This window comes from Chanodichthys erythropterus, chromosome 10 (genome assembly GCF_024489055.1).
Source record: "Chanodichthys erythropterus isolate Z2021 chromosome 10, ASM2448905v1, whole genome shotgun sequence".
NCBI classification, from domain to species: Eukaryota; Metazoa; Chordata; class Actinopteri; order Cypriniformes; family Xenocyprididae; genus Chanodichthys; species Chanodichthys erythropterus.
Genome location: NC_090230.1, coordinates 26,399,909 through 26,420,539, shown reverse-complemented (window position 1 = coordinate 26,420,539; position 20,631 = coordinate 26,399,909). Strand labels below are relative to the sequence as shown.

Here is a 20,631-nt window from a genome sequence, read left to right as displayed (position 1 = left end):
GTAACACCTTCGTTCATCTTCAGAACACAAATTAAGATATTTTAGATGAAATTCAATGGCTCAGTGAACTTTATGAATCTTTCGTTTTGAATCAGTGGTTCGGATCACGTATCAAACTGCTAAAGTCACGCCCCCCAGTGGTGAACCACTGAAATTTCAGACTTTGGCAGTTTGATACAAGCTCTGAATCACTGATTCGAAACAAAAGATTCGTATCTGTTTTAAATATGACTTTAGTAGCTTCTGGGCATTGAAAGTGTTAATCATCTTGCTGTCAATTGAGGCGTCACTGAGCCATTGGATTTTAACAAAAATATCTTAATTTGTGTTCTGAAGATGAACGAAGGTCTTACGGGTGTAGAACAACATGAGGGAGACATTTTTGAGTGAACTAACCCTTTAAGATATCAAATGATATTTGTCAAAAAAGTCCTACAAAATCTTCACTAAAACCAATGATTTTTTGGTACTGTCAAAAAAATGTCAATAATATTAACTACAGAAATAACCTCAAATTTTGAATTTGCAGAAATTTGCCTCTTAATAATCTTAAGTTAAGTTATTAATATTAAGTTATTAACAGATGACCCAGTACCATTTGTACCATTTCTATGGAGGTATTAGAGTGCATTTTCTCAATCAGAAGTTTATATATTTATGCACATATCTTATATGTGTAAGTACTGTATATGTGCCTTATTTCCTGTGGAAAATATGTATATATTTGTGTATATGTATAAACACTGGAATCAATGATCAGATTAAGTCAATCTGTCTGATGATTTCTCACTGGAAAGTGCTTGTTGAGCTTGTGGTTAAAACCCATTTCAGCCCACAGTCAACTTTAGTTGTATAGTTGTCATTTTCCTTTTGTATTTTTCTAGATGTTATCCATGTTTTATGTCTCATAAAACAACCAAATAAAGGATTTCAAGAACACACAAAAAAAGTATTCTTCCTTCCTGTCACATGAGGCTATCAACTTCCTACCTCTACACATACATATATATATATCATACATAAGGGTCCATTTAAAAAAAAAAAAAAAAATTGTAATTGTTAAAAATATGAATGTTGGGATAGGACTATACTTGGCCAAGATTCAACTATTTGAAAAAAAATCTGGAATCTGAAGGTGCAAAAAACAAACAAACAAACAAAAAAAAAATGCATATCTTTAGCAATGCATATCCATTCACAAAAAAAATATTTTTGATATATTTATGGTAGGACATTTACAAAATATCTTCATGGAACATGATCTTTACTCAATATCCTAATGATTTTTGGCATTAAAGAAAAATTGATAATTTTGACTCATACAATGTATTTTTGGCTATAGCTACAAACATACCTGTGCAACTCATGACTGGTTTTGTGCTCCAGGGTCACATATATTTTTATTTATTTAACTTTTTGATACACACTGCCCTGTTGAAGCAAATTAATGTGCTGCACTGTGTTCCTCCACTTTAAGACAAATATCTTTGTTGTTTGTTGTGTTTTATATTCAAGAGATTATAAGATAGATGCAGCTTTTTTGTGTTCGCATTGAATGTTCTTAGACTTTTATACATAATAAATGTGTTTATGAATAAAGATTGATCTGTTGAAAGCAGTTATTTTGAGTTAGATGCCAAATGTTCTCCTCCTATTCAAATTTGACATTGAAGGGGTGCATACAACATATTTGCCCACCGGCGACTCTAGCTGCCGCACATTCAAATGCAATTTTTAAGAAAAAAACACAATAGTTTTAATAGAGCTTCACAATAAATTAATTATGCTACACAGATTTTAACTCATACTTATGTCACTCTGACCATTTTTAAACTCTTCAAATCTTGTAATTATGTCTAAAAACAATTAAGCAATTCACAAGCTGCTCTATAGAGAGCTATACTGGAACCTAGTGGTTACACTAAGATTTTTTTTTTTTTTTTTTTTTTTTTTTACAACCAAATGGTGCTAATCTGCTTTTCAAAAATTGGATTTTGAAGGCCTTTTTATGTACAAAAATTTGTATTGTTTTCAATAGAACAGATTGATAATAATTATAGCACAAATATTCATTAGTACCATAAAATTCTCTCAAAATGCAAAATAAAAAAGACAAAATATTATTGAACAAAAATATATTAAATTGATTTTACTGAAGAAGGAAAAAAAGTGACATTTCAGGTGTATAAGGTGTGGTTCACAAATAAGGACGTACAAGTTCAACATTTAAACTTATAAAAGCCTTTAAACTGCTTGAAATCAGTGAAGTTACAACTTGAAAAAAAATGCATTAAATTGTATATTCCAAAAGCCAAAATAATGATGCGCACATGTAAATTGTATATTTGCAGGAGTTTTTCTTCTAAAATAAAACATGTTTTGGTCACATAAGCAAGCGGGAAATCATCTGTTCTCCTGAAGATTGTCAGCCGGACTGAGATCTGGAGAAAGATTGGAAAAACTTTTGTCACTGAAGCTTTGCTTTTCATTCTGACAGATCGTCTGCTCACACTTTAGCTTCTGCAAAGAAATAAAGATCAAGTTTAATAAAGACTAAATGAGGATATTTTAATGACACGGGTTTGTATGATCGCTGAAACAGCATGTGACCAATTCCACATCACAAATGAAAGGAAATATATATTCATCCAACAGCTGATGAAGCCTCTTGAATGAGGAATAAGAGCGGTTCAGAGAAAGATCAAAGACATGTAAACATGAACTTACTTGCTTCATACAGACTACAGTACAAACATGAATCCTCCCATCACACACAGAAGTGCATGCGTGTTTCTGTAGGTCCTTAAAAACATAAAAACACTGTTTTTAGTGTTAAAAATATACTGAAATTATTAAGAAAAACTATAATAGCATACAAATAAAACTAAACACTGGTTATCTGCTCTTAATCAATCATCATAAAGGTTTAAGAACTGACTGCAAGAATATTATCAAGCCATGCAATTGCTTTGAGGAACAGATCTCAACTCTTGATGTCGACTCATTACAAACAAACAAACCTGTTTTCATTGAACACTGCAATAAACTCTCTGTGGATACCTGCACATTTCTATGGAAAAACACTGAGAAACTGAAAATATCATTGTTTTCCTACATTAGTACTTGATACAAACCTGCTAAAATCACTGGCAGCGGAAGGAAAGAATAGTTTTCTCCACCAGGGAGGCGGTCCTATAAGAGAGCGATATATGGTGAAAACTGTGAATTAACCATAAAACACTAAACCACAGTATTAACAGCTTACTGTAGTTAGTCTTGATCTCATCCTCAGTCAGAATCTTCCGGATGGTTTCTCCCATGTGCTCCACCTCACACGTGTACTGGTTCTTCTTCCACTCGTCTGGATGAACATGAAGGTAAGATGTCTTCTGGAAGGTCTCGTCCTCATTTGGCAGAAGATCTCCAAGATCCACATCCTTATGATGATCCAGTCCATTTCTTAACCAGGTAATAGTGACTCCTGATGGGTAGAAACCTGTCACATGACACATGACTAGTGGAGAAGAGGGATGCTTCTGTAACAGAAACACCTGAGGAGCTGAAAAAGATTGAGATAAAGGTGAGGAACATATTTCAGATCAGTTGAACATATCGCTTACTTAAAATGAACCCAAAATATCTGGAAAATTAACATGTATTAATATGTTTAATAAATTAACATTTTAATTTCATTTTAGATTCATTTTAAGTCAGCCATATAGTCATTTTCAAACAATAGTTGGGTTAAATAAAACTACCCAGCAGGTTGGGCAAACATTTAACCCAACTGCTGGGTTAAAACAACCCAATCACTGGGTTTGTCCATTTTCAACCCAACTTGGGTTGTTTTTAACCCAGCATTTTTTAGAGTGTAGGCAATATGTATAACCTACATATTAAAACTGGTATAAAATATGCTGTAAAATATGATCGACAATAAATGAAGTTATCAGGCAAACCAGTGGTTGTGTGGAGTATTTTACAAAAGTGTAGAGGATTTAAGTTAACATGTAAGCATGAATTAAAAAAATAAGTAGTAAATATGAAGTAAATAAAATCAACACATTATGCTGGGTTAGATTGCAGGGTAAAATTAGCCCAACATGTGTTCTGTCCTATATTTACCCAACGCTTGTGCTAAAAACAAGCCAAATTGGGTTGTTTTTAACCAAGTGTTTTTTAGGGGCTCCATAAAATGCATCCAATCCATGTTCAACAAAAATGATGCAGCAAAATCATGTCAGTGCATTCATACTCATTTTAGATACTGAACAAAGCAATCATCTTAGTCACAACGTACCAGTTCTCTTTAAATCTGCTTTCCTCAAGAACTCTTTCAGCCAGTAAACACACTCATAATCAAAGTATTGTTTTAGTAAGAAAAGCTGTGATCTGTCATTATTCCACTTCTGCATTGTCTGAACTCCCTGCTGTACAGATGTGATGTATCTGAACTCCTTCAGGTCCAGTGAGATGAAATCCTCTCCATCATAACCATGATGATCAAACCCTTGTGTCTCTTCAGTCTGATCATCCCAATCACATCTATACATCCTCTGATACGTATGAAGACCTGAAGAAGGTAAACCATGAGATCTGCTCTTTTTTTGAACGTACAGGCTAATCCTTTGACATTTAAAAATGCAGTATAACTCACCATGTGACTGATTGAATTGCTTCATTAGATCATGAATGTTGTTTTTGAAGATCTGCTGCACATGTTCTCTGATCTCAGTGTATTTCTTCCACAGTTCAGGTGTAAACTCCTTCATCCAGTCCTGTTTGGGAATCAGTTCCATTATGTTACTGTCATAATAATCCATCTGTTGATCATCCAGTGTAGTTACAGCAAAAAACTCTGGGATTCCTGCAGTCGTCTTTCCACTTATTTCAGTGTAAAAGGTGATGAAGGTGTGAGGCTCTGAACAAACAACACAAAGACATAAAGCTCTCAAACACGGTTAAACACCATAAATCATAAATAAATCATTCTCTTTTCATTTCAAATTAATAATTTTGCACAGATATTTTAGGTATCTGTTTGCTGTTTTTGTTGTAAACGCATATTGCGCAATTTGTTCAGACTCAGAGGGTGAAAATAACGCAACAGGAGCATGTTTGAGGCTTGATCTGACTCTGATCTTGTATGCAAAGAGAATTATTGTGCTACTGTATATGAGTTCAGTTTCTATTGGCTTTTAAACAGAGACACGCAAACGGGAGAGCGGGCCGTAAGTTTTAAAGGTTTAAAGTTGAACCACTGAAGTCACATGGACTATTTTAACAATGTCTTTAATGCCTTTCGGACATCAAATGGTGCAATGATGTTGCTGCCTATGTGTGATTCAGAAATCTATGGATTTCATCAAACGACTTTAGGGTGAGTAAATAATGACAGAAATTTCATTTTTGGGACAAACTAACCCTTTAAGGTCCGATCTGTGCATCTTCAAAAAAAAAAAAAAAATCCTGCTTTTCAACCCGCAACAGAAATGGCAAGATTAAACATCAGTTTAAAAGCACCTCATGATTTTCTGTCAATTAAAACTATTAAAAACATTTCTATTGACAGAAATAAAGCTGAAATAATAATAACAAATAAATAAAAAAAATATTAGTTGAAAAACAGACTAAACGAAAATTATGAATGTTTTCTTGGCAATAAACTAAAATAAGTTTAGGTTGAAGCACTAAAAATAATTGAAATAAAAATAAATTAAACCTAAACTGCATTATTTTAAAAAGCCATAAAATGACAAAAGCGCAATAAATTAAACTAAAGTAACACAGAGTTCAGCACACGGAAGTAGCTGAAGGACAGATATTCATCGTTTAAATGAAATTAAATGAATCTCACCTGAATAAACCAAAGGCATGCAGATGAAGAAAATAAGGAACTTCATTCTGGAAGAAAATCCTTGTATCTGATACACAATTCTTCAATGTAGTCGTCGAAGTGCACTGTAAAACTGTTAAGTCTTCACAACATCTGATTCGACAGGAAGAAGTGGTCATTAGAGGAAGCTGTGGATTGAACAAACATCACTGATGCTCTAGATACCCAACCTCAATACGGACGTTTAGAGGAAGCTTTTACTCTATAAACACTAATTGATGAATGAGTACATCAAAATAAAAGGCAAATCTTTTTTTGTTTCTTTCATTGGTTTCAAGAAAGCATTCAATCTGGCATGAAGGATTATACCTTAAACTTATTGACAATGGAAATGGGGGAAATTCTGTAATTTGATGAACTCATTGTTCACAGGCAGCCAATGTGCTGTTAAAATTGGAAACCAAAGAACTGAATTTCCCCCAGGGGGCGTGGCTGCAGTTTAAGCCCCACCCTCTTCAACATTTGCATCAACCGATTGGCCAATACATTTGAACATGCTCTTATTCAAGGTCTCACTATTTATAAAGTGACTTGATTCTCCTGTCAAAAAAAAAAAACAAAAAAACACCAACCAACGGATGAAGGGCAGAATTACAAACAAAAGCCGCACAATGTGGCATCGTATCAGTATTTTATTTTCCGAGTTGTGTTGGTGGCGCCAGTAGCTCACAAAGTGCAACCATTTGACGCAGAATGTACTGCGCACCTAAAATGGCGCATTTAAAATAGTGCTGTCAAATCGATTATTATGTACGTACACACATATATATTTACAAACGTTTATTTTAGATGTGATTAATTGCGATTAATCAATTTGACAGCACTAATTTAAAAACAAAAACAACTTTTATAAGTGGGCTGCAGGTGTCCTGAAGCAAACTTATTTCGATCGCCCTCTGGTGGCTGGCTGCAGTATAGGTCATAAACCCCGACTTCTCCATGTAAACAAATGTGATGAGACCCAAACTACAAATATCCAATTATAATTTAAATTTTTCCTAAAGATGGTTTCTGTCATTTTACGCATCTCTTGTCACGCTGACAAGTGCAAGTGTTCGTTTTTCTAGCAAGTTTGATTTTAGTCAGTTATTTGATGGTATAAAAAGGGGGTGTGGCATCATGATTGACAGCTGTGCTTGTGATTGAGTCTATGGGCAGGACAACAATTTATCTGACATTATTAATAAAAAACTATATTCACATATTGGTGATTAAGTGCCTGGAAAAGACTCTGGATCGGTCATTTCAGTATAAATAACAGTATAAACCCATAAACAGTAATCATAATAATACATATAACAATGTCATGGTGCATACTGACAAGACATATCACATTTATGGGTGTGGAGATCACAGTCAGCTCCTGTCAAGAGATAACAGCTAAGAACTCACATACTGAACACACGCTAATACAAACTTACTTACCGTAATTGACAACATACTGAGAAAATGAGTGGCTTAGCAGCAAAGAAGTGATGATATGAGCTGTGTATATTAGTGATTACAAATATAAATTCATGTTTCATTTTCTTATTCTTGGGATACTGAGACACAATGTCTAAATTGTGAGATATAAAGCAATACATATAGTTCATGTTTATTAAATAAAATACATTTGCAATTTTGCTTTCAAATGCAAGATATCACCTAAGTGCATTTAAAAAAATATAGAAATTAGAGGCTAATAATGTCACAATTACAAGATAATAGTATTTCTCCTTTTTTACACATACTTTACATACTTTCAGGTTTATATTTTCTTACGTACAGGTTTTATTAAAAAAGAGAGAACTCCATGTCTTCTTAAATGTTTTTTTTATTACTATCAGTAATCAATGAACTTACAACTTGAAAATAAATAAATTATTTACGTAAAAAAAGAAAATGAAAAAAGTGACCTTTTCATTGAAAATATATACAAATCGCACACAGAAGTACATCTAAAGCACACATTACACCTTATATTAACATAAGTTTCATTTCCAGACAGCATCTGGATGTTCTTTAGATGATTTGCATCTGCATTATACATTGATGCATCTCCAGTGTGTTTTTATAGACTCAATGCCACACATATGTTCTTTTTTTGTTTGTTTGGTCATCTTGTTTGGGAAAACTTATGGATATTAACCCACACTGAAACTTGTTTTGGTCAAGCATGATGGAAATCTTCTGATTTCCCACATCCTGATGAAATCCACGACTGAACTGAAGTCTGGGGTCTGTGCAGACAATTGGAGGAAAGTCATCAAGGGTAGTTTGATCTGCTGATCAAGCGGTTGTAGTAACAGGGTTCATTAAGTAAAAACCTCCTTAGTTTCTGCAAAATACCCTATAGTGGAAAAAAAAGTATACTTTATTGTATTTTAAATATATTCCCTTTTTCTATAGTACACTGCAAATATACTAACAAAAAATGTACTAACTTTAAATATATAAAAAGTATATTAGCATCATATTTTCACAATAAAACTTTAACACACTTAAAATATTTGTACTTTAGTATATTTTATAAAAAATATATTTTAGAAAACTATACTTGAAGTGAAAGTTCAGTTCATTTTTTAAAAGTGTATTTATTTGCACTTCATAAAAATATATTTTAACTGTGTGCTGAAAATGATCATTGTAACAATGCACTGAAATACATTGTTTAATATTAGTGGCAAAATTAATATTTGAAAATATTAATTTTTCAAATATTCGGGGATGCCGAAAAAAAAAAAAAAAAAACCTTTTTGAATCGGATGAACAGGGTAAATTATACTTTTTATCTTTTAGTAAACATGCAAGAATCTTCTGTTGCTTCCAAAGGGCAGTACTAAATGAAAACAATATGATCTTTAAACGAAATAAGAAAAAGCTTGCACATCATATTCTTGTTCAAAAGTCTACATCCCCGACTCTTAATGCGTCATGTTTCCTTCTGGAGCATCAGTGAATGTTTGAACCATTTTAAATAGTTGTGTTTGAGTTCCTCAATTGTCCTCAGTGTGAAAAGGTATGTGATCTTTACACAGTACACAGATTATAAACTGTAATTAACTGAAACAAAAACAGGTGTGTGATAAATCAGAAACCATGGAAACTTATAATGACCCAATGACACAATCATTCAAAATCATTGAACAATCATTGAATGAGAAATAAGAGCAGAAAAAAAACACATACTTACTCGCTTCATTAGCACAAAAGCACAAATAACCAGTACTCCCACCACATACAACACTGTGTAATCTTTTGTAGGTCCTTAAAACAAACAAACAAACAAACATACTCTTGAACACTTGAAAATACAATAATATACTGAAACAATTGATGAAATAATAATCAATACTAAAACTAAGTTATTAGTTACATCCACTGTTATTGTTAACAATTTTTTACAGTTACAAATTAAAATTAATCAAATTAAAACTTACAAATGTTTTCTTGGAAATGACCTGAAATAGGTTTAAGTTAAAGCACTGTAAATACTGAAAAAAAAAAAAATGAAACTAATAAAAATGACAACTAAGAAACAAAATTAAACAGAAAATTAATACAAAAATATGTGGTAAAGATAGGATAAATGTTATAGTAAGTATATATATATATATATATAAAACATAAAAAAAGATTGTTCACTGTCAGTTCATGTCAGCTCCTGGACTACACTTCCCATAATCCTCCCTGCCAGTCACATGTTCACATTCCGCACCAATCACCAATTGCCACATACACCTGTAGCTTGTTATCTGGACTATAAATGACTCACTCACACATCACTGGATTGTGAAGTCTTGTTTACCTTGTGTTACATTTCTAAGCATTATTATCTTGTCTGTCTGTTGCTGTTCCTGCCTGTTACCCGTTATCGACCCGTTTCTGCCTGTCCTGACCCTTGCCTTGACTGCTGTTCTGTGTATGATATCTGCCTGCCTTGATATACTGCCTGTATCCTGACCACGACTCTGCCTGTCCCTTGCTGTTCCTGTTTGCTGCTGCCTGTACGACCACACTCACTTTTAATAAAAGCTTTGCATTTGGATCCCTGCCTGAGTCCCGCTTCGTTACAGATATGTTTATCCATATGATTAACTCAGACATAAAGTTATGTTTTAATGAAGCAATCCATGATCTACTTGTTGAACAAAGTGAAGTTCTCAAAAACAACGCACCTCTTCTCTTGAAACCCGCTTTCCTTAACTCCAAGAAATATGTCAGCCAGTAAACACACTCATGTTCGTAGTATCGTTTCAGAAGTTTAAGCTGATCTTCATCTTTATTCCACTTCTCCACCGTGGGCTCTGCCTGTGGTACATGTGCAGTGTATGTTCGCTCCTTCACTCCCAGTGAGATGAAATCCCGTCCATCATAACTGTACTTATCAAACCCTTGTGATTCTTCAGTATGATCATCCCACTCACATCCATACACCCTCTGATACGAATGAACACCTGAAGAAGAAAACAGCATGAGAGAATAAAAATATAAAACTTTTGACATTTAAAAATGTAGTATAAATCATCTGAACTCACCTTGTGACTGACTGAATCGCTGCATTAGGACATGAATGTTGTTTTTGTACACCTGCTGCACATGTTTTCTGATCTCAGTGTCTTCTGTCCATGTGTCTTTAGATACAAACTCCTTCATCCAGTCCTGTTTGGGAATCATCTTCTTTATGTTACTATCATAATAATCGATCTGATGTCCGTCCAGTGAAGTTACAGCAGAAAACTCTGGAGTTCCTGCAAATGTCTGGCCTGATATTCCAGTGTATGTGGTGATGAACCTGTGCAACTCTGACAAAAACATTGCACAAAACAACAGAAAGACATAACGGTTAAGCATCTCGTAGTGTCAAATCAAATCAAACAACTATAAAATACCACTATCCAAACTGAATCCGACTGAAATTGTAATCTTACTTTTATATTCTTGTATATTCATATCTATTCTATTAAAACATCTCGTGATTTTCTGTCAGTTCAGCACACAGAAGTAGCTGAAGGGGATGCTGACAGACAATTCATCATTTAAATATGTTACGAAATGAATCTCACCTGAATGAACCAAAGGTATGAAGATTAAGAAAATGATGAACTTCATTCTGGACGAAAATCCGTGTATTTGATCCACAATTACTGAAGTGTAGTCGTCGAAGAGCATGTTACGACAGCCTGTGAGTAAAAGCTTTCACCCTAAACTTCCGTACTGAGGTTGTTTATCTAGATCTGCAGTGACGTCTGCTCTGTTTTTCCTTTCGATTTAGATTTAGCAAAGGTTAAAGAGTTTGTACAGTGCCCTTCGATGACTACTCTTAAAGAATTATGAGTTGAATACATGGATTTTCATCTGCAATGAAGTTCGTCATTTTCTTCATCTACATACCTTTTGTGTACTCAGGTGAGATTCATTTTGCAACGTTTAAACGATGAATTCTGTCAACAAGGCCTTCAGCTACAGAAAATGTTTCAAATCTAACATTTTCTCAAACGTCTTTTATAATATCCAGGATAATAGAACTAATTCTGTCATGGGCTTAAAAATGAGTTTTTCTGCTAGTTTGTTTGTTTTTTGAAGCTGCACTGAAATCGTTTCAGTAATTTCCAGTGTTATGTATTTGTCTGCAAGTCTATTTAAAGGCAAAACTATAATAAGAGTGAGAATAGCCCTGTGAATGACTAAAGTTAAGCACATTTTAATGTAAATGAAAGCATAAGCTGTGCATGTGTGTCTGCGTGCCACCGTTTAGTGAAATATACACTATAACGAAAGTATTGATTTGAAATGTAAGTTGCGCCAGTCTTTTATTCAATTCACAGTTATTTGTACAGCGCTTTTCACAATACTTATCGTTTACAAGCAAAAATAAAAAAGCATGTCAACATTACAGTTTGGAGTGATCTTATCAGAGGTCTCTGTGCAAGTCAGTATGTAATTTCAGAAATGTACATATACAAATCACGCAGTTAGCTAACTATTCATTTAAACAATATATTAATTTAAGGCAGAAACATGAGCACATTGATGTAATGATGTTAACAATGATTCGGATATATAGGAAGATTTGCATTGGTGCATGTTGATCCAGAGTTTGTGTCATCTGAAGTCCTTTATTTATTCATTTATAATAAATACTGCAATATTCCTTAAAAAAATATTCCAAGGGGACTAAAAGAAAAAAACTGAATGACTTGTCTTGATATCATATAGTAATTTGATTTATGACACTGTATTTATTTACCAGTTTGAGAGCTTTGTGGTGTTGTTTATTTGTGTTAAATGTGTTCAATGTTTTTGTCAGAGTCGCACAGGTTCATCACCACATACACTGGAATATCAGGCCAGACATTTGCAGGAACTCCAGAGTTTTCTGCTGTAACTTCACTGGACGGACATCAGATCGATTATTATGATAGTAACATAAAGAAGATGATTCCCAAACAGGACTGGATGGAGGAGTTTGTATCTAAAGACACATGGACAGAAGACACTGAGATCAGAAAACATGTGCAGCAGGTGTACAAAAACAACATTCATGTCCTAATGCAGCGATTCAGTCAGTCACAAGGTGAGTAAAAATATAATGTTGTTACATGGCTCTCTGAAATACTTGATTCTGATTGGTCAGTCGTGACATTCTGATGTCAATTATCCCTCGATAATGTCTGTTGCTAATAGCAATGTTGTATAGAGTGCAACAGTTCTGGAAGTAAAACCTCCATTCATTTTCTCCATAGGAAAACATTTTTTTTAAAGTATAAAAAGTATATTCTATTTTAATTTGAATATGCTGTTCTTGGTTTTTTAAATCCCAATGGGAGAAATGAATGGAAAAATACTTCTGGAGCCATATCTAATTATTTACTTATGTCACAAGTAGACGTGTGATAAGCGGGATAGTGTAGATCCAGCCAGTTGTTATTACAGAATAAACCCTGACAGGGTGATCAGGAGGAGTCTCGTTTCACCACGAAAGGGTTTATTTGTGCATTAAACATATAAAGTAAGTACAGTACAATGTCCCACTCTCTCTCTTTCAGGAGTTCATACTTTTCAGAGGATGTATGGATGTGAGTGGGATGATCATACTGGAGACTCACAAGGGTTTGATCAGTACGCTTATGATGGAGAGGACTTCATCTCACTGGACCTGAAGGAGCTCAGATACAACACACCTGTACAGCAGGCAGAGCTAACAGTGCAGAAGTGGAATAATGACAGAGCACAGCTTGAATTTCTGAAACACTACTTTGTGCAAGACTGCGTTGACTGGCTGAAGGAGTTCTTAAATTTGTCTAAAGCTACTGTTGAGAAAGCAGGTATAGTATCAGAGTTACCAGGACAGTTGGATCATTTCTTTCCTGCATGTGCAGATCCCATGTTTCAACAGACGGCTTGATAAATCTCTGCAGGTCAACATTAGAGACTGTTAAACTGTAATAAGCAGAAAGTGCATGTGTTTCTTTCTCTGTTCTTAGTTTTGTTCCCTGTTATTTATTTACTTCTAGATCCTCCTGAAGTGTTTCTGTGGCAGAAGAACCCAGACTCTCCTGTGGAGTGTCATGTCACAGGTTTTCTCTTCAGAAACACAAACATCTCATGGAGGAAGAACGGACAAGCTATGAGTAATAAAGTGGAGTCTAGAGATACACTACCAAATGGGGACGGGACCTTCCAGAAGACTGTAACCCTCTATGTCCTTCCAGATGAATGGAAGAAGAAACAGTACACCTGTGTGGTGGAGCACAAGAGTTTGACAGAAACCATCCAGAAGACTATGACTGAAGATAAGATCAGTAAGTTCATTTTTCTACATGTACATTTTACTTCTTTTAGGGGCCAAAAACTGACAATGAAAATGGCTTCACTATTTTTTATTTTTTTTAATTTTGTTTTGTTGTTGTTGTTTAGGTTTTTCTGCCATATCATTCATTGTGTATTGTGTGAATGTGTGTTCTAGGTCTTGGATTATATGTTCCAGTCATTTTCCCAGTTGTTGCACTGATTGTACTGTGTGTAATTTGTAAACGCAAGAATGAATCCAAAGCTCGTAAGTACTAATGAGATAAATAATTCCCATCATGTGCAAATGTTTTTTCATGTGTTGCTGTGTGTGGCAGTACAGTGAAGAAGAGTGCAGTCAATGTGACCTTTTGTTGTTTGTAATGTTTTTATTTTATTTTATTTTATTTTAAATGACCAAACTTTAAGAATTCTGTGGTGGTGTGTGAATTGATATGTGAATCTTTTAAAAATAGTCTTTAATTTTTTTCATTACAGCATGATACACCTCCATTTATCTCACTTCACAGCCAACAAGAAGAACAAATGTATTGCAAAATGCATACAGAACATTCACAGGCTCTTATCTCCTCTCCAGAAGACTGTGGTGTGTGAGTGAGCAGCACCTCGTGCACAAAATCACTTTCCAGAACCTTTACCTTCACAGTTCCTCATCGGTGGAACAATCTTCCCAACTCTACCCGACAACAGTAGGATAGGGTCCTTTTATAAAGGTTTAAAAACAAAGACTTTTAAAGATTATTTCCCATGAGCATTCAACTATACATACTTAAAATAATCTTCTTTATACTCTTACCTTTTCTTCCATCTCTAATCATTGGATTTTAGCATTTCTTTTAGAAAGAATCACTTTAGCCGCTTTTCCACCATCAGGCCACACCGTTCTCTTTGCTTAACCGTTTCATTCCATGCTGATAACGGAACTCTTTGGAAATGTGTCAGTCATTAGACGCAAGAGTTTACAGACATTATGAGATGTAAATTGTAGGGCTGGGTATCAGTTTAGATGTCCCAATTTGATTCAAAAGGTCTCGATTCAATTTCGATTCTCAATTCGATTCAATGAAATAATAATAAAATAAATTAATAAAATAGTTATTGTTTTTGACCAATGTATCCTTATGTTGTAAATAAATAATAACCTTAAGTTATTAATAGGTGACCCAGCACCATTTGTAGCATTTCCATGGAGATATTAGAATGCTTTTTACCAATCAGATGTTTATATATTTATGCACATATCTTATATGTCTAAGTACTATATATGTGCCTTATATCCTGTGGATAATGTAATAAATAAGGTTATGACACCCAATATTTTAGATACCAGTGAAATTTAACAATTCTCGATTCCATTTGAGAACACCGCTAAAGAACAAAAGAACAAATAATTAAATTATAAGCAATAGTACAAATAAATAAATACAATAGAACAAAGATACAAATGAAATAATCAGTGCTTTTAAGGTTTTTTCAGGTAGGTCTAAAAGTGGTTTTCAGGTACAGAAATTGAGTAATCAAATGTAAAATAATACTGCAAATAATCTTCACTGTACAAACTAAATAAAGGTCAATCCTTATTAAAGTTTAAAGAAGTGATTTTCTCTTTTGTAGTTTGATTAAAAACACAAACAGCTGCAGGAATATTAGGTTGCTGTCACTTTAAGCTAATGCACAGATCCAATATACTGATACACATGCGTCCTTTATTTACTGCTTACCATAACCATAACCGACTATGTTTAGATACTCGCAAAGGCAGGCATTTTGAGATAAATTTGTGTGAATTTGCCCATTTAGGTGCAAGGAGAGGTGAAAGAGAATTAATTTTATTATTTGCATGCTGTCCGAGATGTGCAGCTATGAGCGCTTTGGGTGTGTGCGCACAAAACTTCTCACATGGCGCGCGCACCAGGTTCTCTTTCTCTTGAATGCTTAAATTGGCAAGACTTGAAAACGTGCAAATAATAAGTGCTTTCCCGATCGGGAGACTGACAGTTCCTTCAACTGTCCGGAACGTCTTTCACACTGAAAGTCGCGCCTGTGTCCACCATGTTCAGCACCAAATAAATGACAATATCACGCAAGGTAAATAAGAGGATGACATCTAGTGGATAAGACTAGTAATAAGATTAACATCAATCAGATATTGTGTTCAATGTTTGCAGAAATAAATACGGAAAAAAACGATTCATGGCTTTTGAGAATTCGATATCGAATCGACCACGTTTTAAAAAACGATTAATCAAAAAATAGATTTTTTTGCCCAGTCCTAGAAAATTGCGACCATGGAGGATGACAGGATATTTCTAGTGTTTACTTCGCTTAAAAAGTGCTACAGAGAAACTGGCAACAGGACAACAGACACGCATTCTACCAACAAACTATTCGGGCCAAGAAAGTTCTGTAATCACGGCGTTCTGAACCAAACTCAAGTGGAAATATAACCGTAACCATTTCTTTCCGTTCTTAAAACCATTCAGCCTGACTGTGGAAAAGCAGTTTTTGTTGTATTCCGTTATTTGTTGGAGATGTTTGTCTTAATGATATTACTTTATATTTGTTTTTAAAAAAAAATTAAATAAGAACTAAACTTCTCTAGCAAAAAAAAAAAGTCCTGTCAAAAAGACTGTCAAAAATTTACTACAAAAAATAATCTCACATTTTGAATTTGCCTGTTAATAACCTTACGTTCTTAATAGATGACCCTATGGACCCTATGACTTCTATGGAGATATTAGAGTGCATTTTCCCAATCAGATGTTTATATATTTATGCACATATCTGATATGTCTAAGTACTATATATATGTGCCTTATTTCCTGTGGAAATATATGTATATATTTGTATATGTACATACACTGGAGTCAATGATCAGATTAAGTCAATCTGTCTGATGGTTTCTCACTGGAAAGTACTTGTTGTGCTTGTGGTTAACAGCATTAAAAATGAATGCTAACCTGTGACCTTCACAACATTGTTCCCATCAACATGTCTTGAGATGTTTTTCATCCAGTTTATTAATCCTTTATCTTTCCTGCCTTATTTATTTTGTGCTACATTAAATATTAAACCTCTATACTGTTGTCAATTTTTTTCTGAGCAAGTTCAGTCTGTCAATAATCTATCTGTATACATAATAGTTTTAATAGAGATTCTGACTAAATGGATTATGCTACACAGATTTTAACTCATACATATGTCAACTCTGACAATTTTTAAACTACATTCAAAAATGTACCCCAGAATTCTGATCGAATATGTGAGACTAACAAACAAACTAACACCAGACTGTTGCTTATGGATCTACGTTCTTTCTTTCTATCCTACAGCTATTTATATTTAATGTATATAATTTATTCTAATCCTTATAACTTCACCCTGAGCACAGGAGACACGTGACACCTGCATGAGAGAAAACAGACAGGTCTCACAGGTATACTGCACAAAAACAGTTTATTCATGAGGATTTGTGCTCTGCTTTTCCAGTGAAATAAATAAAAAATCAATATAAACAACTTTGATAAACGCAAAATATTCCAAAAACAGTTAACCTAGTCTTTAAGAAGGCCTCCGGTACTCTAGGGGGCGATAGAGTTTCTATAAAATGTGCTATTAAACCAGGTTTGTCGTTGTTATATGCAAGTAAAAATTTATGTAATCAATAGCACACGTTTGACTTTGTGTAGCTGTAAGAATTTGATAAATTTGATATATATTTGAATTTGAAATACCACACATTAGACTGTTAAACAAAGAAACAACCCTCGTGCTAAAGCTAACAGGGAATAAAAGAGAAATACAGTGAGAAATGATGGGTAATATCACATTATTTGAAGATACAGAATGAAAAATCGCTGCTAAACTAAAAAAAAAGCTTTTAAAAAGTGCTCTGGAAAGCTAAAGCTACATTTGATACGTGTATTACTCTTTTTCCAGATGGATTTCTTTCTCTTTTTTTTCTGTGGAGGTTCTTTTGGCTTATGCTAGTGCTAACATAGCAAACATTAGACAACCTTCATGCTAAAGCTAACAGGGAAATAAGAGAAACACAGAGAAAAATTATGATTATTTGAAGATACAAAATGAAAAATTCAATGCTAACATAAAAAAAGCTTGAAAAACACCCTGGGAAGCTAAAAGTTACGTTTGATGTATTTATTACTCTTCACCAGATGGATTTGATGTTTTAAAGAGGACATTGGATGCCAGTTTTCCACAAGTTAGTATGATTCTTTAGGGTCTTCATGAAAAGTCTATGACATACTTTGATTAAAATTTCTAAATGGTTGTGTAAAAAACACCCTTTTTACCTAGTCAAAAACAGCTCTGTTCACAGTGAGCCGTTTCGGTGCATGTCCCTTTAAATGATAATGAGCTACTGTTCACCCCACCCCTATCTTTGAAATTTTGCTTTGCAAATGCAAGATATTAACTACTAACTAGAGGTTAAAAATGTCACAATTGCAAGATATTGGTTTTTACTTTTATTGTATTTTTATTGTACTATTTTCAGCTTTATATTTTCTTACATATGAGTTTTATTTTAACTGCACATGTTCTTAAATATTTGTGTTCATTTTATTTCCCATTTGAAACTCACAAACTCTGTCAAACTATTAGTAATCAGCGAACTTACAAATTGAAAATAAACTGTACATTTACAAAAAAAATGCCTTTTTAATTTAAAATACAAGTGCAAGTGGCAAAAGACAAAATCACACACAGTAGTAAGGCGCTCATTTCACCTGATATTAACACAAGTTTCATATTCAGACAGTATTTGGATGTTCTTTACTTCATTTGCATCTGCACTTATACTTCTCCCATGTGTTTTTATAGACTCAATGCCACACATATGTTAGAAAGTGTTTTTTTTCTCCACATACTCATGAATATTGTTCAACAATGAAATGTGTTTTGGTCACACAATCTTGCTGGAAATCATCTGATCTCGCTCATCCTGAAGACTGAAATCTGGACTGAAACCAGACTAAGATCTGGAGTCTGTGCAGACGATTGGAGGAAACTCTTCAAAGACCTTTGTCGATGTAAACCTCCTCTTCACTTTCACAGGGTACCGGCTTAAATTTATAATACCTGCTCAGCCGTTTCTGTGAAGTAATGTCATAAATATTAATTAATCAAGGTTATTTTAATTTCATGATTTGATGACCACTGAAACAGCATGTGACTAATTCCAGATCTTATTGCATTTGAATAGTTTTGCCATTTTTGCTATTACACACTGCAATTGTAAAAACATTTTCTGCAAATATCTTTCTCTAAAATAAATGAAGATAAACATTTGGCTTTATTTTTGTAAATATGGCCTTTAAAACTTTAATACAACTTTCTTAATGTTGACAGTTGCATTAAATCAGTGTATCTAAAAAAAAAAGAAGAAAGTCATATACTCCTAGGATGGCTTGAGGGTGAGTAAAGCTTGGACTAATTTTCATTTTCAAAGAGAACTAATCCCTTAAATCAATATTTTTGAAATGTATCCTTTTACAGTTACAGAAAACTGAGTCAGAGTCCAGATGCAATTAGATTTGGCCCATTTATTCTTAACATGGTTAGATGAGATGGGATTTAGGGTGCGTTCACCCTGCACTTGTAGTTCGTATTGTTTGGTTCATTTGGTCTGGACCAAAAAAGAGGAAAAAAACAGTCCTGGTCCGATTAGTGTTCAGATTGGCAATTTTATCACCGAACCTAAAGGCATAGGGATACATTCACAACGTGATTGGTCGGATTTTATGACGTATTGCCTATTTTGAGACGGAAATTACTGAACATGCAAAACAATGCTGTGTGTTGAGATAAATGCACTTCATATGATGGTATTTTGGCCGGCTGGGAACTCGTGAAGCTTATAAAATGTGTAAAGGAGTCAAAACAGCGGCGGGAATCCATCCGTCACACACAAACAATCTGCTGCGTGAAGACGCGTGTCTGATGCCTGTGACGGGCAAACTCGCAACTATGACTAGAAAAAACGATATGCGTGAGGATTCTGTCCTTTTCAGGGTCTCTTCTTCCTGTTTTTGGTTCGTTTACATGTCTTTGGTCCGTGTTGCGTTCATATATCATTAGAACCGTTCGTTTGGAAGCAGACCGAGACCCATCTTTTCAGCGGCCTCGGTCCGCTTGTTTGGTGCGCACCAGGGTTCGAACGGCAGCGTTCACATATGCTCAAATGAACCGCAGTATACAGGTGCTGGTCATATAATTAGAATATCATCAAAAAGTTGATTTATTTCACTAATTCCATTCAAAAAGTGAAACTTGTATATTATATTCATTCATTTCACACAGACTGATATATTTCAAATGTTTATTTCTTTTAATTTTGATGATTATAACTGACAACTAAGGAAAATCCCATATCCAGTATCTCAGAAAATTAGAATATTGTGAAAAGGTTCAATATTGAAGACACCTGGTGCCAAACTCTAATCAGCTAATTAACTCAAAACACCTGCAAAGGCCTTTAAATGGTCTCTCAGTCTAGTTATGTAGGCTACACAATCATGGGGAAGACTGCTGACTTCACAGTTGTCCAAAAGACGACCATTGACACCTTGCACAAGGAGGGCAAGACACAAAAGGTCATTGCAAAAGAGGCTGGCTGTTCACAGAGCTCTGTGTCCAATAGAGAGGAGAAGGGAAGGAAAAGATGTGGTAGAAAAAAGTGTAAAAGCAATAGGGATAACCGCACCCTGGAGAGGATTGTGAAACAAAACCCATTCAAAAATGTGTGGGAGATACACAAAGAGTGGACTGCAGCTGGAGTCAGTGCTTCAAGAACCACTACGCACAGACGTATGCAAGACATGGGTTTCAGCTGTCGCATTCCTTGTGTCAAGCCACTCTTGAACAACAGACAGCATCAGAAGTGGCTAAAGACAAAAAAGACTGGACTGCTGCTGAGTGGT

General features: G+C 34.4%; 3 protein-coding genes across 5 annotated transcripts; 1 reads left to right on the top strand and 2 right to left on the bottom strand.

Annotated features, from left to right (window-relative positions):
• Positions 1-2,381: 2,381 nt before the first annotated feature.
• On the bottom strand, positions 2,382-5,903 carry LOC137028228 (major histocompatibility complex class I-related gene protein-like). The gene is made up of 7 exons (XM_067396999.1): positions 5,858-5,903; positions 4,658-4,921; positions 4,301-4,573; positions 3,266-3,559; positions 3,135-3,192; positions 2,728-2,802; positions 2,382-2,520 (listed from the first exon to the last, which is right to left on the bottom strand). The coding sequence occupies exons 1-6, from the start codon at positions 5,901-5,903 to the stop codon at positions 2,742-2,744; spliced, it is 996 nt and encodes a 331-aa protein (XP_067253100.1). The 3' UTR covers positions 2,382-2,520; positions 2,728-2,741.
• Positions 5,904-7,700: 1,797 nt separating this feature from the next.
• LOC137028071 (class I histocompatibility antigen, F10 alpha chain-like) lies at positions 7,701-11,111 on the bottom strand. Its single transcript, XM_067396791.1, has 5 exons — positions 10,945-11,111; positions 10,417-10,683; positions 10,057-10,335; positions 9,072-9,145; positions 7,701-8,228 (listed from the first exon to the last, which is right to left on the bottom strand). The coding sequence occupies exons 1-5, from the start codon at positions 11,048-11,050 to the stop codon at positions 8,145-8,147; spliced, it is 810 nt and encodes a 269-aa protein (XP_067252892.1). The 5' UTR covers positions 11,051-11,111; the 3' UTR covers positions 7,701-8,144.
• Positions 11,107-16,786, top strand: LOC137028070 (class I histocompatibility antigen, F10 alpha chain-like). Of its 3 annotated transcripts, none has more exons than XM_067396788.1 (6): positions 11,107-11,287; positions 12,189-12,455; positions 12,928-13,206; positions 13,396-13,683; positions 13,848-13,937; positions 14,200-16,786. In XM_067396788.1, exons 1-6 carry the CDS (start codon positions 11,242-11,244, stop codon positions 14,286-14,288), a joined length of 1,059 nt encoding a protein of 352 aa, XP_067252889.1. In that variant the 5' UTR covers positions 11,107-11,241; the 3' UTR covers positions 14,289-16,786. The 3 variants fall into 3 exon arrangements, with proteins under 3 accessions (XP_067252889.1, XP_067252890.1, XP_067252891.1); XM_067396789.1 differs by having other exon boundaries at positions 11,108-11,287; positions 14,268-16,786; XM_067396790.1 differs by having other exon boundaries at positions 11,108-11,287; positions 14,168-16,786.
• The last annotated feature ends 3,845 nt before the right edge of the window (positions 16,787-20,631 follow it).